The sequence below is a fragment of the Nelumbo nucifera genome, chromosome 1 (assembly GCF_055504915.1).
Source record: "Nelumbo nucifera cultivar China Antique chromosome 1, China Antique-T2T, whole genome shotgun sequence".
Taxonomy (NCBI): domain Eukaryota; kingdom Viridiplantae; phylum Streptophyta; class Magnoliopsida; order Proteales; family Nelumbonaceae; genus Nelumbo; species Nelumbo nucifera.
Window position 1 is genome coordinate 204,616,776 of NC_142649.1, and position 13,347 is coordinate 204,630,122.

Sequence of the window (13,347 nt, forward strand, 5' to 3'; positions counted from 1 at the left end):
GTCTGGTTCAGTTTTGAAAACCTTGCCTAACAGTATGTTGTTCATAATCCTTGACCATCGGATTGGAATTCGGATTTGAAAGATGAATTATATGATAATCTAATTTTTTTTCATGGGGCTATAGAATGGGGGTAGCCATGGTAGTTAAAACCAACTTGGTGATCGAACCGGTCAGGGGTCTGGTTACCGGGTCGAATGGTCCAACCGTTCAAACCGAATGCTTGGGCCATTTTTATAGAAAAATAAAAAAATAAAAAATGGTCAAAACCGTTTGAACGATTAACCGCCCAGTTCAGCAGTTTGCTAACCAAAATCAACGGCTTTGGGGGGAAAACGGAACCGATCAGGTGGCCAGTTCCCGGTTTTTCCGGTCCAGTTTTGAAAACCATGGGGGTAGCCCATTCCCTTAACCACCCTTCCCCGCCCTTGTGGCAGAGGGATTTGATCCCAGTAACTGAGCCACCATCAACTGGTCTTAATTGGATGGTCAAGGGTGGGGAATACCCATGCTACACCAATTAGAGGTGTTAGATGGGAGGAGCAAACAGGTTCACCTAACAACATGTTTCTCACCTTTAGGTGCCATTTGGCAAGTCTTTTTAAGAAGATATATCAATAGTCTAGATGGCCAAAAGATATAATGAGCTTGTGGGGTCTTGTCTTTATGATTTAGACCATCTAGTAAGTATTGTAGTCTATCATACTCTACAGAGTTGTTAAATTAAAGATTTTAGGTGCAAAAAGACATGAAGCTTCAAACCTTTCTAGATTTTTGGCCATTTTGAGCTTCCACGAATTTTTTTGGTCTTCAGAACTTTGAAAAGTCCAAAAGACAACACAAAAAACTTGCCTAATGCTTCCTTATTCAAGAGCAAAGACTCGATTCCATGACCTTCTAAAGCCAATCCGCTATGACATTAGCTTCCCTACAAACATGTATATACTGAACACTGAGACTCCACCTTTTGTAGATTCCATAACACTCTTCAATCTACAGAGGAATATCCTGACCCTTAAGCAATGTTTGTTTTGAAGGAAAATGTAGGGAAAGGAAGGGAAAGACAGGGAGACCTATACAAGGTTTGTAAAGGTTTCACTACCTTTGCCTTCCTTTCCCTACCTTTTCCTTCAAACCAAACACAGCCTTAGGGGGCATTCTTTTTCGGGATTTTGAGAGGGGGGAAAATTGGTCAATGGGATTTTGGTTCCCATTGACCAAGGATCCCATATTCATTTTTCAGATTTATGTTGGGACCAGGGAAAGTTTATTTTATTGGGTAAGTGATGGCCTAGGTGGGTAAATAACTTTCCCACCTAGGGGGGGAAGTTGCTAACACTTGAATGGGACAAAAATGCTCTTTTTAATAATGGTTTTTTATGGCTAAAATGGTCATTACCTTATTTACCTGTGAAATAAAAGAACATGGGTAAATGCACTTACCCAGGTAAGTATTTCCTAGGTAATTGCATGTACCCGGGTAAGTAACCTACCCAAAAGTGAACGAAACCCGAGAGTTAAGACATTCAATAACCAACTTCGAGTATCCTTTTATCACAACATTGACTTCAGAAAATGTTCTCATTAGTTGATGGGCTTCCAAGGCAGCCCAAGCTTGTTTCTACAACATTAATTGAGAAAGACCCAACAAATCTGCTATAGATCTTTAGAATTTGACCCATGGTTTTCAAAACCAGATCAGACCGGACTGTCGGACCAAAAAACTGGGAACTGGTCACTTGATTGGTTCCGTTTTCCCCAAAAACCGGATTTCCCCCCAAAACTATTGATTTTGGTTAGCAAACCGCTGAACCGAGCAGTTAACCGTTCAAACGGTTTTGACCATTTTTTTTGGGAAAAAATTTTATTTTATTTTTTCTGCCAGAATGGGCCGAGTGTTCAGTTCGAACAGTCGGACCATTCAAACTGATAACCGGACCCCTGACTAGTTCAGTCACTGGGTTGGTTTTAAAAACCATGATTTGACCCGCCTCAGGCATTGTAATACATTCTATAGCCGAGGAATATCCCTTGTGAATTATCTGAATTCAGAATTTCTGATGGAGAGTCAGAGAAGATGGACCAACAAATGGAAAAGGAGTGTTGCTTATTAAAAAAAAGGGAAAAGGAGAGTTGAGCAAGTTAAAATATGCCCCCACATAGTACATCCCAATCGTGTACTAGGAACATCTTCCAATGGCAATTATGGGAGATGTTCTCAATGCACACTGAGATGTACATATGGGACATTTTTGGGGTGCATTCTGTGGGGGACAGATGTGAACTCTGGTGATAGGGTGCAACTTAAGCAGGACAAACCCTAACCCAAATCAATTTATCCTGTAATTTTATCCGAATAACATTTTTTGCCCTTGAGCTAGTTAGGGGTGTTCACGGATCAGGTTGGGTTGGTTTGAGTCATTTTCTTCAACCAACCTGACCTAGTCGGTTTATTTATTGACTAAACCGAAACTGATCGACCCTGAAGCAAAACTAACTCAAACATGAAGGGTCAGTTTGGGTCAGTTTATTGGTTTAATCAATTTACATAACAATTAAAATAATTAGTTTTAAACAGTCCTATGTGAACACTCCTGGTTGGTTTGGGCCGTTCGGCTCCAAGACTCCAATAGGCAACATGCAACAGTTGAAGACTCCAACTCCAAGTAAGTATCCAATAGTCACCAATATTTATTTAACTTCTCTTTTTTTTTTTCTCTTTCCAAAATTAAAGAGTGAAGACTCCAATAGTCTCAATTCCCAACCTGTCTGTCTATTCCAAGGAGTAGGGAGTAGGGAATGACTAAGGACTACCAAGTAGGGACTAATTAGTAATTACCTAAACATACACAATTGGGTCGGTTCGGTTTGGTTATGAAAACTGAAACCAAACCAAGTTGTCGGTTTATTTTTTCACACAAACCAAAACTGACTAGTGGTTTTAAAAAACTGACCAACTCAGATTGGGTCGGGCCGGTTTGGTCAGTTTGACATTTAATGTGAACACCCCCTAGGGCTAGTCTTGAACTCAAAATTTTAGGTTTATTTATTTATTTATTTTTTTTTTTGAGGTAGCTTGTAGCATGAAAAAAAAATAATCATGTCCCATTTTACTCATTTTCATTCTTTAATAAAACTTTGTGCCAGCAATCATAAATTACAGGCCCTAGGTTTACAAAACTGCCACCATAAATGTCTACTAGTGGACTCCCATGAAAACTTACACTGACAGGCATTGACTGCACCCAAACATTTATGCTGATGGTTTTGGAGAATTAGGTTCCAGATTTAATAATCAAAATCAATTTGGATGGTCCCTTCATAATAGATATATTTTGGATTGAGTCAAATTGAACCCATATCTGGTCCATTAAGAATGTAGGTGTCAATGGACCAGGTTTGGGTTGGAATAAATCTAAATTAAAACCAATATGAGCAGATTAGACAGTCCAGGCATTGAATTGGACTGGTCCAAAATGGTCCAAAGTATTCAATATCGGATTCAATTGGATTTGATCCATTTATAATGGACTCGTATTGGACCGGGTCAAGTTGGACCAAATCTTTGACAACCCTATATCTAGTAATTTGATTAAATGAGTTGGATATAAGCCCTCATCGGGATTCAATCAATTTATAAGAACATTTGATAGTCATCATGTGAAAAATCAATACACTAAGCATCCTTTGGTTCACAGTGGAATTGAATTTGGAATATAATTAGAATGGAAATCCCTTATTGATTGCAATAGTTGTACTAATGCAAAACCATGGTAATACAAATGATTTTGTTGCACCTTATTTTGTTTGATTGCAGTACAAATGAAGTAAAATAAGACTTGAAACAGAATAAAGTAAAACCCAAAACAAAATTAAACCAGAATTTGTTTTCTTTTCATTTCAACTCACTTCTCCTTTTCACCGTCAAAATCTCAGCTTAGCTTTATCAACTCGAGCTCAGCACTAGCTAACACAGTCACGTGAACTCAGCACCAGCGACCATCTTTCTGTTAGGTAGGGCTTCAAGCTTGGGCCCGGGATTCGGGCTTTTTATTAGGGCCGGGCTCGGGCCCAAGTTGTAGGCCTGTTGGTCGGGTTGGGCTCGGGCTCAAGCCTAACAAAATCCTGTTTATGAAGACTAAAAGCTCAGCCCGGCCTGGCCCATGAACAAGTCTATTCATGGGCTGGATTTAGGTTTGGATTTTTCCAAAGTTTAATTAAATGGATTCGTCCCGAAACCCAAGCCTAAAACATTGTAAAGTCGGATAAGGATTGAAAAACAAGAGCATAGTTTTAGATAGGGTTGGATTCGAGTTTAGCCGAACCGAATAGTATGAGGCTCGAGCTTGGCTCGCCAAGGTTGTATTGAGAAAAAAGGTTTTATAAAAATAAAAAATTACATATAAAAAATATTTTTAGTTGACATTTAAAAAATTAAGAATTATAATATTTTTATTATATATTATTTTCTAGAATTTATTATATATATATTTGAGCTTGGGTCAAAGCTCGGTTGAAACCGAGACGAGTCAAGCTTTTCATGAGCCAAGTTCAAATAGCTCGTGAAGAGCTCGACTCATGGCCACCCCTAGCTATAGAATTGAAATTAAGGGTTTTTTTTTGGGGGGGGGGAGGGGGTTGAGAGAGGGGAAAGTTGGTCAATGGGATTGTGGTTTCCATTGACCAAAAAGTCTATATTCTTTTTTCAGGTTTATGTGGGGATCGGGGAAATTTATTTTCCTACAGGTGATTCTCAAATGAAAAAGTTGCCAACACATTGGACGGGACAAAAATGTCCTTTTTAATAATTGATTTTTATGGCTAAAATGGTCATTGTTTTATTTACCTAGAAAATAAAAGAATATGGATAAATGTATTTACCCAAATAAATAAGTATCCTGGTAAGTTGTAACGCTAACATCCTAATATGAAAAATTGAAAAGCAACCTCTTACCGTAATTTTGATCCTGCATCCTTTGTCGCCTAAACTTTTCTATACATTATAGTGTATAACTGGAATAACAGGAAATGAAACAATGGTGTCTAGAGATTTTGGTCAAATACTTGTACATCACCCCTTGGATAGACTTCTACCCCTTCGATGATGAAGTGATGAAACCACTGAAGGAATTTGTCAAAGGAAGAGATGGATTTGAAACAGACATAAGTACTCCACAAAGGTGGCATTAATGATAAGACAATTTCTATGGTACTAGAAGGAAGGGTATGATACCGGAATAATTTTGACGATTTAGAATCCCCTTTATTGGGTTATTGCTTGTACCGGTTGGTTGGTTATCAGACCAGGAATTGGTCATCTGACCGGTTCCGTTTTTCCCTAAAATCACTTTTTTTCCTAAAACTATTGATTTTGGTCAGCAAACCACTGAACCATTCGAACCGATAACTGGACCCCTGATGGATTCGTTTTTAAAAACTATGGTTATCAGTATTTAATGTATCATGCCTTTTGTCTCAAGCAACTAGTCTAATCTTCCCCATCTGGGTCTCAACCAACCATTTTTTCATTGTGCATTCCTTTCATTTTCTTCTTCATTCTTCTTGTGAAATTCATACCATTTTTTATAAACCACGGGCAAGTAGGAAAAATCCAAAACTTAGGGTGAATTTCTGTTAATTGGTGCAATTTCTCTGTAACCAGGGTTCATTAATCAGAGTCTAGACCTCATGCTTAAGGCTTATAAGATCAAATGATATTGCAAGTTAGGCAGTGTTTTGTTGCAGTGCAATTTTATTTGCATTAGTACAAATGTATGGGAGCGCAAATGAAAAAAAAATGCAGATTCTTATTTAATTTTGTTTTGGGTTTTGCTTTATTCTACTTCATGTCTTAGTTTTACTTCATTTATAACGAAATCAAACAAAATAAGCTAAATTTTGAAACAAAAATAGGTCAAAATTTACACTCAAATCATTTGCACTGCCACAGTTTTATATCAGTGCAAATTTATTTGCATGGCAACAAACACAGTCTTAAGGTGTTTTTGGTGTACTATTGTTTCTACCTGAAAACATTTTGGACTAATTGATACAAATATAATTGGAATACAACTCTTATTGGAGGTTGTTTTGTAGACAAATTAATCTTTCATGTATTAATCATTCTAGTAAAAGTGTATGTGATGTGATAATATATATCAATTTGTATTGATCAACCAAAAAGTTTCAAGTAAAACCAATAATGTATCAAATACAACCTAAATGACTTATAAAACACACCCATCGGGCTGTTATTCCCCCTGTACAATGGAAGTGACATTTGCCTTAAATGCCATTCATTGCGACAGAAATCATCAAGGGAAGTTTTTGTTTTTGTTAAGTGTCTTATCCTTATATTGTTTGTATTCTTCGTTTATCAATGACAGTTGACACTTTGAAAGGATCATTGCTTGGTGCATTCGTAGAATTTTGGGCTAAAGATAGTGAGAAAAAAGCCAAAGAGTAGGTCTTCATGGACGAGTACAAATTGTCGCTCCTTAAAATTTCTTCTCATACAAAGTGTAAAAAAAGAAAGATGAAAAAAAAGAATCAATTTCCACCATTTTTGTGTGAAGGGTGAAAAGTGATTCGGAAAAGTACGGATAGGTCTAATGATTTCTGATTTTCACTGCAGTTATAAACATTTAACGGAAAAATACTGATACATTCGATGCAGAATTCTGAATTTCAGCCCGCCTATTACTAGCCCTCTCCCCCTTATAAACCACATCCTATCCATGAATTTAGCATCAATTCATGGTCAGGATGCATTGCCCCTGTACTTTGGGGCTATAAAATCCTGATCTGGGCTGATTGGTCATTCTCCCAACATTTAAAATGTCAACAATCCATACTTTATGCATCAATGCCTGCTCGTGAGTTGACCTCAACTTTGAACTGGCATCTACCCAATAGTACTTTGAGCCTATAAATTCTGACCCTGGGCTGAACCCTTATTCTTCCAAAATGATTTAGAATTAATTTCAAAATGACTCCATTTATTTTCAAGTGAAAAGATGAATCAGAAGAAGTCATTTTGGATTTTCTTCCCAAGAGAAATACCTATTGCTCTCTATTTATGCCAAAGAATTTTTAAGAAGTAATTTCTTTATCATTCCAATCGGGGCTATTCATTATTGGATCGGCTATGGATCCGTTATTAAAAACCCAAGTTCAGTTATGGGTCCGAAACTGGTTATGCACATTTGCTTATTGGTTTGGGACTGGATCTATCTGACTCGGATCTGACCTGACCCATTAGTTTGAATCCATGTACCTGTGGAAAATCTGATTACTTTAGAATGGTTTGGAGATCAAGAAGGTGCTTAAGTGGGTGAGTTTAGAGATAAAAAAGCAAATTTTTATGGGTATCCTACTCGTTATCATCCCTAATCTGTTCTGACCCAGATTAGACTTAAAGCCATTGATAGCTACGACTGTCAATAGGAGTGCAAATGGATCGGATCATCCGATCCGAGATCTAATCCTATTTGGTCAAATTTGGATCATCCCTATTTGGATCTTTGAATCAAATATGATAATAGGATCCAATTAGAAATTGGATTGCCTCTTTTTGATTCGAGAAGATCTGATCCGATATATAAATTATATATTTATAAATATAAATATAAATATATATAATACATATATATATATGTTATTTATTTATTTATAAATATATTTTTATAAATTTGTTATATTATTTATTTATTTACAAAAAATATGCATATATATGATGAAAATAATTAAAAAATACTTGTATTTTTTGTTTTTAGTTTATTTAAATTAGTACATTTTAATTTTCTTTTAATAATTATTAATTTTTAAAGAAAACAAGTTGAATCGGATCAAATCTGAAGATCCAACTTACCGATAGGATTCGAATTCAAATCGAGTCCTATCATATCCAATCATGTCAAATCTGATTCGAATATACCCTAATTCGAACCCGATCCGATTCGTTTGCATCCCTCGTTGTCAACGGTCCGAGTCTGGTTCAAGACAAGATAGAACTGTTTTGAACTAATTGTTAAAACCGATAGTATTGGAACCGAATCAAACTTGATCAGTTCTGTTATTTCAAAACCAGTACCGAATCATTTAGTAATCCAGACTATCGGGTCTAATCCGATTGGATCCAATTAAACAAAAACCTATTAATACGTAAGACCTGTATTTTTAGATTTATGTGGGGATCAGGGAAAATTTATTTTCCTGGGCTCCCAGGTGGGCAAGTAACTTTCCCACCTAAGGGAAAGTTGCCAATATTAAGATGGAACAAAGTTGCCCCTTTAATAATGAATTTTTATGGTTATAATAGTCATTGTATTATTTACTTGGGAAATAAAAGAACATGGATAAATACAGTTACCCAGGTAAATGTCCTAACATGTAAAATAACAAAATATATAAAATATAATAGGTATATATAATCAATTTGGAATAGACAAAACCAATTCTGAATCAATAATAATCAGGACACAAAAATTAAAACCAGAACCGACTCGTTAGTATGATTCATATAACCAGAACCGTTATAAACGATTCAAATGGTTCGGATCTATCGGGTAGACCCAACTCATTGACAGGCCTTATACACTCTATTCTACTGTCTTTCACATGAAAATACAAGTGCTATATCCAACTAGTTTGAATACAATCAAAACATGATAGCATCTTATCCTGCATAACTGTGTTTGGAAACGATGCAAATGGAGTGCAAATCTCGGTTCAAGGTAAATTTGCACATTGATTCATTTTTGCTTGTGTTTAGCAATATTACATTTATGCATTAATAAATGATCCAAACACATTTTTAAATGCATATTTATATTGATAATAAGATGTAAAAGTACATCAATAAAAAATAAGTAAATTTGCAATCAAGTAGGCTTTTGATAAAAAAAAAGACATATGTTTTATTAGAATTTGTATTTGCATCCATTGCAGCTAAAAGTCTATTTGGTAAAAAGATTAATTTATCAGTACAAAACTGACCCAACTTTATAATTTATGAACTTTTTTACACTCTACGTATTTGCATTCACACTAATTTGTATTGTTTCAAAACGCAGCCTTAGGTTCATGGAGAAAGCTGAAAAAAATAGGCATCAATCGGAGGGTGTGAAGCCCAACCCAACTCATCATAAATGTGATCTTTATTATAGGCTTTTTCTTGGGGACATCCAATGCTGAGTCAACGACAGGTTATGGGCCCAGCCCGGAAGACAGTCCTCTGGGCCAAAATTAACACAGCAACTCTAACTCTAGGGTGGTAGGCCTAGGTTACCATGCCAAAATCCCGGTTTATAAGCTATATTCGAGGCTTTTGAGTTGTCTATCTCCCTAACAAGTAACAACCCACTTGAAAACAAAGCTTCTAGGGTGTCCTTGAGCTCATATTTGATAGGTTGCAACTTGCAAGGTATCGATCTTTATGAGCTTCCATGATCCTAATACTCCACTTGTCTCTTTTTTTTCTATTATTCCATATAATTACACAAATTTATTAAAACCTATCTTATAGTTTATGTTTTACTAAAACATCTCCTATAATTTCAATCAATTTATTTAATTGACCTTTTATTAAATGAAAGTGAAAAATGACAGTTTTAATCTTAACATCCATTCAAATAAATTTAACCAAAAGAAACTAAAAACAAAAATACTAATTTTACCCCAAATAAAACACGGATAATCATTATATATATATATATATATATATATATATATATTTCTATTTGGTCAATTTCATTTTTTTATGCAAAAAAAGTGTTAGAGGCACTTTTGAAATAAACGACCATAGATCCATACCCTTGAACATTTGTCACTCAATTTAGGGGTGCTTTTTAGAATAAACAACCATGAATCCATGCCCTTGAACATTTTACATTTTTCACTTAGTTTAGATGTTCATGTTACTATTTTTAGATGGAAAAACACATTGTAAAGTATAAAGTATAAAAGGGTGTTTTAGTAAAATGCAAATTATAAGATAGATTTAAATAAATCTGTAAAACTTAGACTGTGTTTGAAAACGATGTAAATAAGTGTGAATACAAATACGTAGTATAAAACGGTTTATATAAATTGCAAAATTGGGTTAATTTTGCACTGACAAATTTACCTTCTTTTTTTTTTGCTTCAAAAAATTGCTTAATTACTTAGAAAACTTTGAATACAAAGCGGTGAATTTGAAACCCATTCATCTTCAATGTTCGACCCATAGCACCATGCAGCCAAGGCATGGGCTAATCCATTAAATTGTCTCTTAACATGAGAGAAAGAAAGAAACATAATGTAAACCCGATACTATTTGCATCGCTATGGAGCAATTGGATCTTTTGACTTCATAATATTGATGACGGATAGACAATCGCCCTGAATAAGCATATTTCCTCGTTGAATCCGATTAGCCACCTTCACAGCTAATAACATCCCTTCCTCTCCACTATCTCTGCATCCCCTCCAAACACTAAACATGATTTGGCTATTACGAAACATCCATCGCCATCAACTGCTACACAAGCCGCTGCTCCCCTTCCATTTTTATATGAACCATCAAATAATATCCTCACATCCTAATGTTGGCTAATTTAGCTTCTTACCAAATAGACTTTTAACTGTAATGGATGTAAACATGAATTCCTCCAATAAAGCAAATGCTTTTTTTTTTTTACATTTATGTTGCCAAATACAAGCAAAAGTGATTTACTTCCAAACGCAACCTAATGACCCCTTCTTTTACAAACAGGGCACATCTCCTGCGAATTGATCGGAATGATGGAAAGTTAATAAACGGGGGTATTCTTGTCTCTTTGCGAGTCTGAAGCACCAACCACGAAGAGTGTAATTTCTTGACTTTCTTCCAAGTCGCTCTGTAGCATAAACTCTGAAGTAGATTCATCAGGGGGAAAATGAATAACTGGTCTGGAACAAAATGAACCAAGGAAACTCGATCACAACTCTTGGAATTCACATTTACAGACCGTCTTTGTGCGCAGATGAGAGAGGATGAGGACCCACACCACCAAAACCCAACCACCTTGTTTCATCTTATTGTAGATCAGTCTTCTGTGTCTGTTTCTCGACTCGATCAATCCCGTAGTAGTAGTCTGTTTGTTTTCTGGGTTCATCGTTTCTCTTGTCTAAATTCTAGAACAATGTCAAAAACCAGTAAGACAAGGCAAAGCTTAGAATTAGCTTCCTGACAAATCCGCCGTAGAAGCTCTTCAGAGCTCAGAGTTGAAATTAAGCTTGGTATTTGATTTAATTTTATCTGTGGACCATGCTACTGTGACCGTTGTAGGAGCCACAACGGCTTGATTTTGGTGGTATGTTAGGTGTTTAATTGCTCTTCCCTTACCGTCAAGGAAGCCCAATGGATGCTCTTTACGCTTGGAGAAGTCATCAACCACCCACCCAACTCACACTTGAGGGAAACCGGAATCATGATTTTTCAAACTTTAATAAAGGAGAGCTCAGGAAGGAGAAAGAAATTAAAAAGAGTGAAAGACCAAGAAACCAAAAAAAAAAAGCAAACAGGAATTACAGAGGAACTTCCATTGATTCTCATTCTATTGAAGGTTTCGCCCAAGAGATTTAAAAAAAAAGGGCCATTACATCTTGCACAGTACAACCCAACACAGTCCTCTTATAAGCATTCACAACTATATACCAGAAAAAGAAAAAAAAATCTCGAAAAATGGGGTCTTCTTTTTCTCTCTCGACCGACCCCTTCCCCTTTCTCAGATAGAGAAGCCGTGTTTTTATCTTTTATCTTTTTTTTTTTTGAGAGGTGTCTAACAGTCTAGGATTCTAAGCAGCAGCGACGGTGCCGGTCCGTACAGGGTAACTCTGGGCCTTGTTGGTTGAGGATTTCTTCTGATCTTTTCTAAGAGCCTTCATGGAGGAAGAGAGATTCCAGTTCTTCTCTTTTGCTTCATCTATTTCTATCTGTTCTTGTCTGCACTCTTCGCTACAGAATGGTGTATCACCCCTGCAATATTATCCAGATTACCCGTCAGAACGAGGAAAAAAGAAGAAAAATCAATCAAAATGAAATGGGTTGTTTGGAATCAGGCAGGGATGCCAAGATGCTAACCTGTACATGAAGATATCTTTGTTATCTCCGAGAGGTTTCTTGCATAGAAAACAAGCTTCGAGGAAATGGTGCTCTTCGCATCTGGCATCATAAAACCTCGGCGAAGAACACGAATAAGAAGAAAGAGCCCTGTAACTTCCCCTCCTCTTGAACCCACCATAGCGCGAAGATTTCATCGAGGGAGGGTGACTTCCTGAGAACCCAGCTTCCATATCGAGAATCGAAGCCAAACCATCGTCGTCGTCGAAGAAAGCAGGTCTTCTCATGCTGGACAAGTCCATTACTATTGATATTTGCCTGTTATGGTCTCTGTATCTCAAGAGTCGATCGCTGAGATGGGCTGAAAGCGGAGGAGATGGAGAATGAGGAAAGAGGGGAGGAATGGCGGAGATTTATAAAGGGAGTTGGTGACTGAAACTCTGAAAGAGAAAGGGAGGGCCCCAACCCAAGGACTGGAGTCTGGAGTGGGTTTTTAGTTTTTTTTTCTTCCTCTCAGTTGTTTTGAAGATGGGGGCTATAAACCACTGGCGGATTTCTGGATTCCTTCCTTTTGAATCCATTGGCTGCAAGATCTGCATTGCTTGTGTTAAAGATCAAATCACCCTTGTCTTATTCATAAATTACGAATATGCCACTCTCTGGCCTTGGCACTGTACCATGCAACACGGGCATTCTAGTGGTTTTGACGAAATCGAGGGTGTTAATGGAAGAATGAAAAAAGAAATTAAGAATCCCAGAATCGAATGCTTCAAAGGCCTAAGCTGCCCACTCCACTCACGACCTACCAAGTGTCAACACATGTGACCTGCCTTCCTACATTGACCGGCTCTTCCCGTTTCCACATCGTACGGATGCACTCCGATCAACCGGGATGCCCGGTAACGTTTCAAAACATGTCGCCATCGCCCCATCGCTTTTTTGCCGGACCCTTGTCGCTTTCCCCCCTCCCCAACTTGTAGCTCTCGCCGGGCCCCCCACCTCACAAAAACCATCGAACCGTGGGCCCCACCCCCACACCACCGGTTTGGGGCTTATCATGCGCTCGCTTTTCGAGGTCATTGTTCCCCCTGCCCACAACCCCTGCCCGAGAATGGCGGGCACCTGGGGAGGCTGCCCGTTCTGCCCCTCTTGCCCTATACACGTGTATCCTAGTATTACACACCAACGAGGCACCCTATTTTTATGTCTCATTGGTACGTGGCTCGCAACGGACAAAAGCGGTGACGTCTCGTTCCCTTCTACGTTC

At 37.3% G+C, this 13,347-nt stretch overlaps 1 protein-coding gene across 1 annotated transcript; it reads right to left on the reverse strand.

The window, feature by feature from the left end:
* Nucleotides 1–11,545: 11,545 nt before the first annotated feature.
* Nucleotides 11,546–12,563, reverse strand: LOC104609853 (FCS-Like Zinc finger 3-like). Its single transcript, XM_010276253.3, has 2 exons — nt 12,102–12,563; nt 11,546–11,996 (listed from the first exon to the last, which is right to left on the reverse strand). Exons 1-2 carry the CDS (start codon nt 12,380–12,382, stop codon nt 11,816–11,818), a joined length of 462 nt encoding a protein of 153 aa, XP_010274555.1. The 5' UTR covers nt 12,383–12,563; the 3' UTR covers nt 11,546–11,815.
* Nucleotides 12,564–13,347: the final 784 nt, after the last annotated feature.

Coding starts and splice junctions, on each gene's coding strand:
- LOC104609853 (XM_010276253.3), bottom strand. CDS start 12,382: ATGGACTTGTCCAGCATGAGAAGACCTGCTTTCTTCGACGACGACGAT. Junction 11,997..12,101: donor AAAGATATCTTCATGTACAG/GTTAGCATCTTG, acceptor ATAATATTGCAG/GGGTGATACACCATTCTGTA.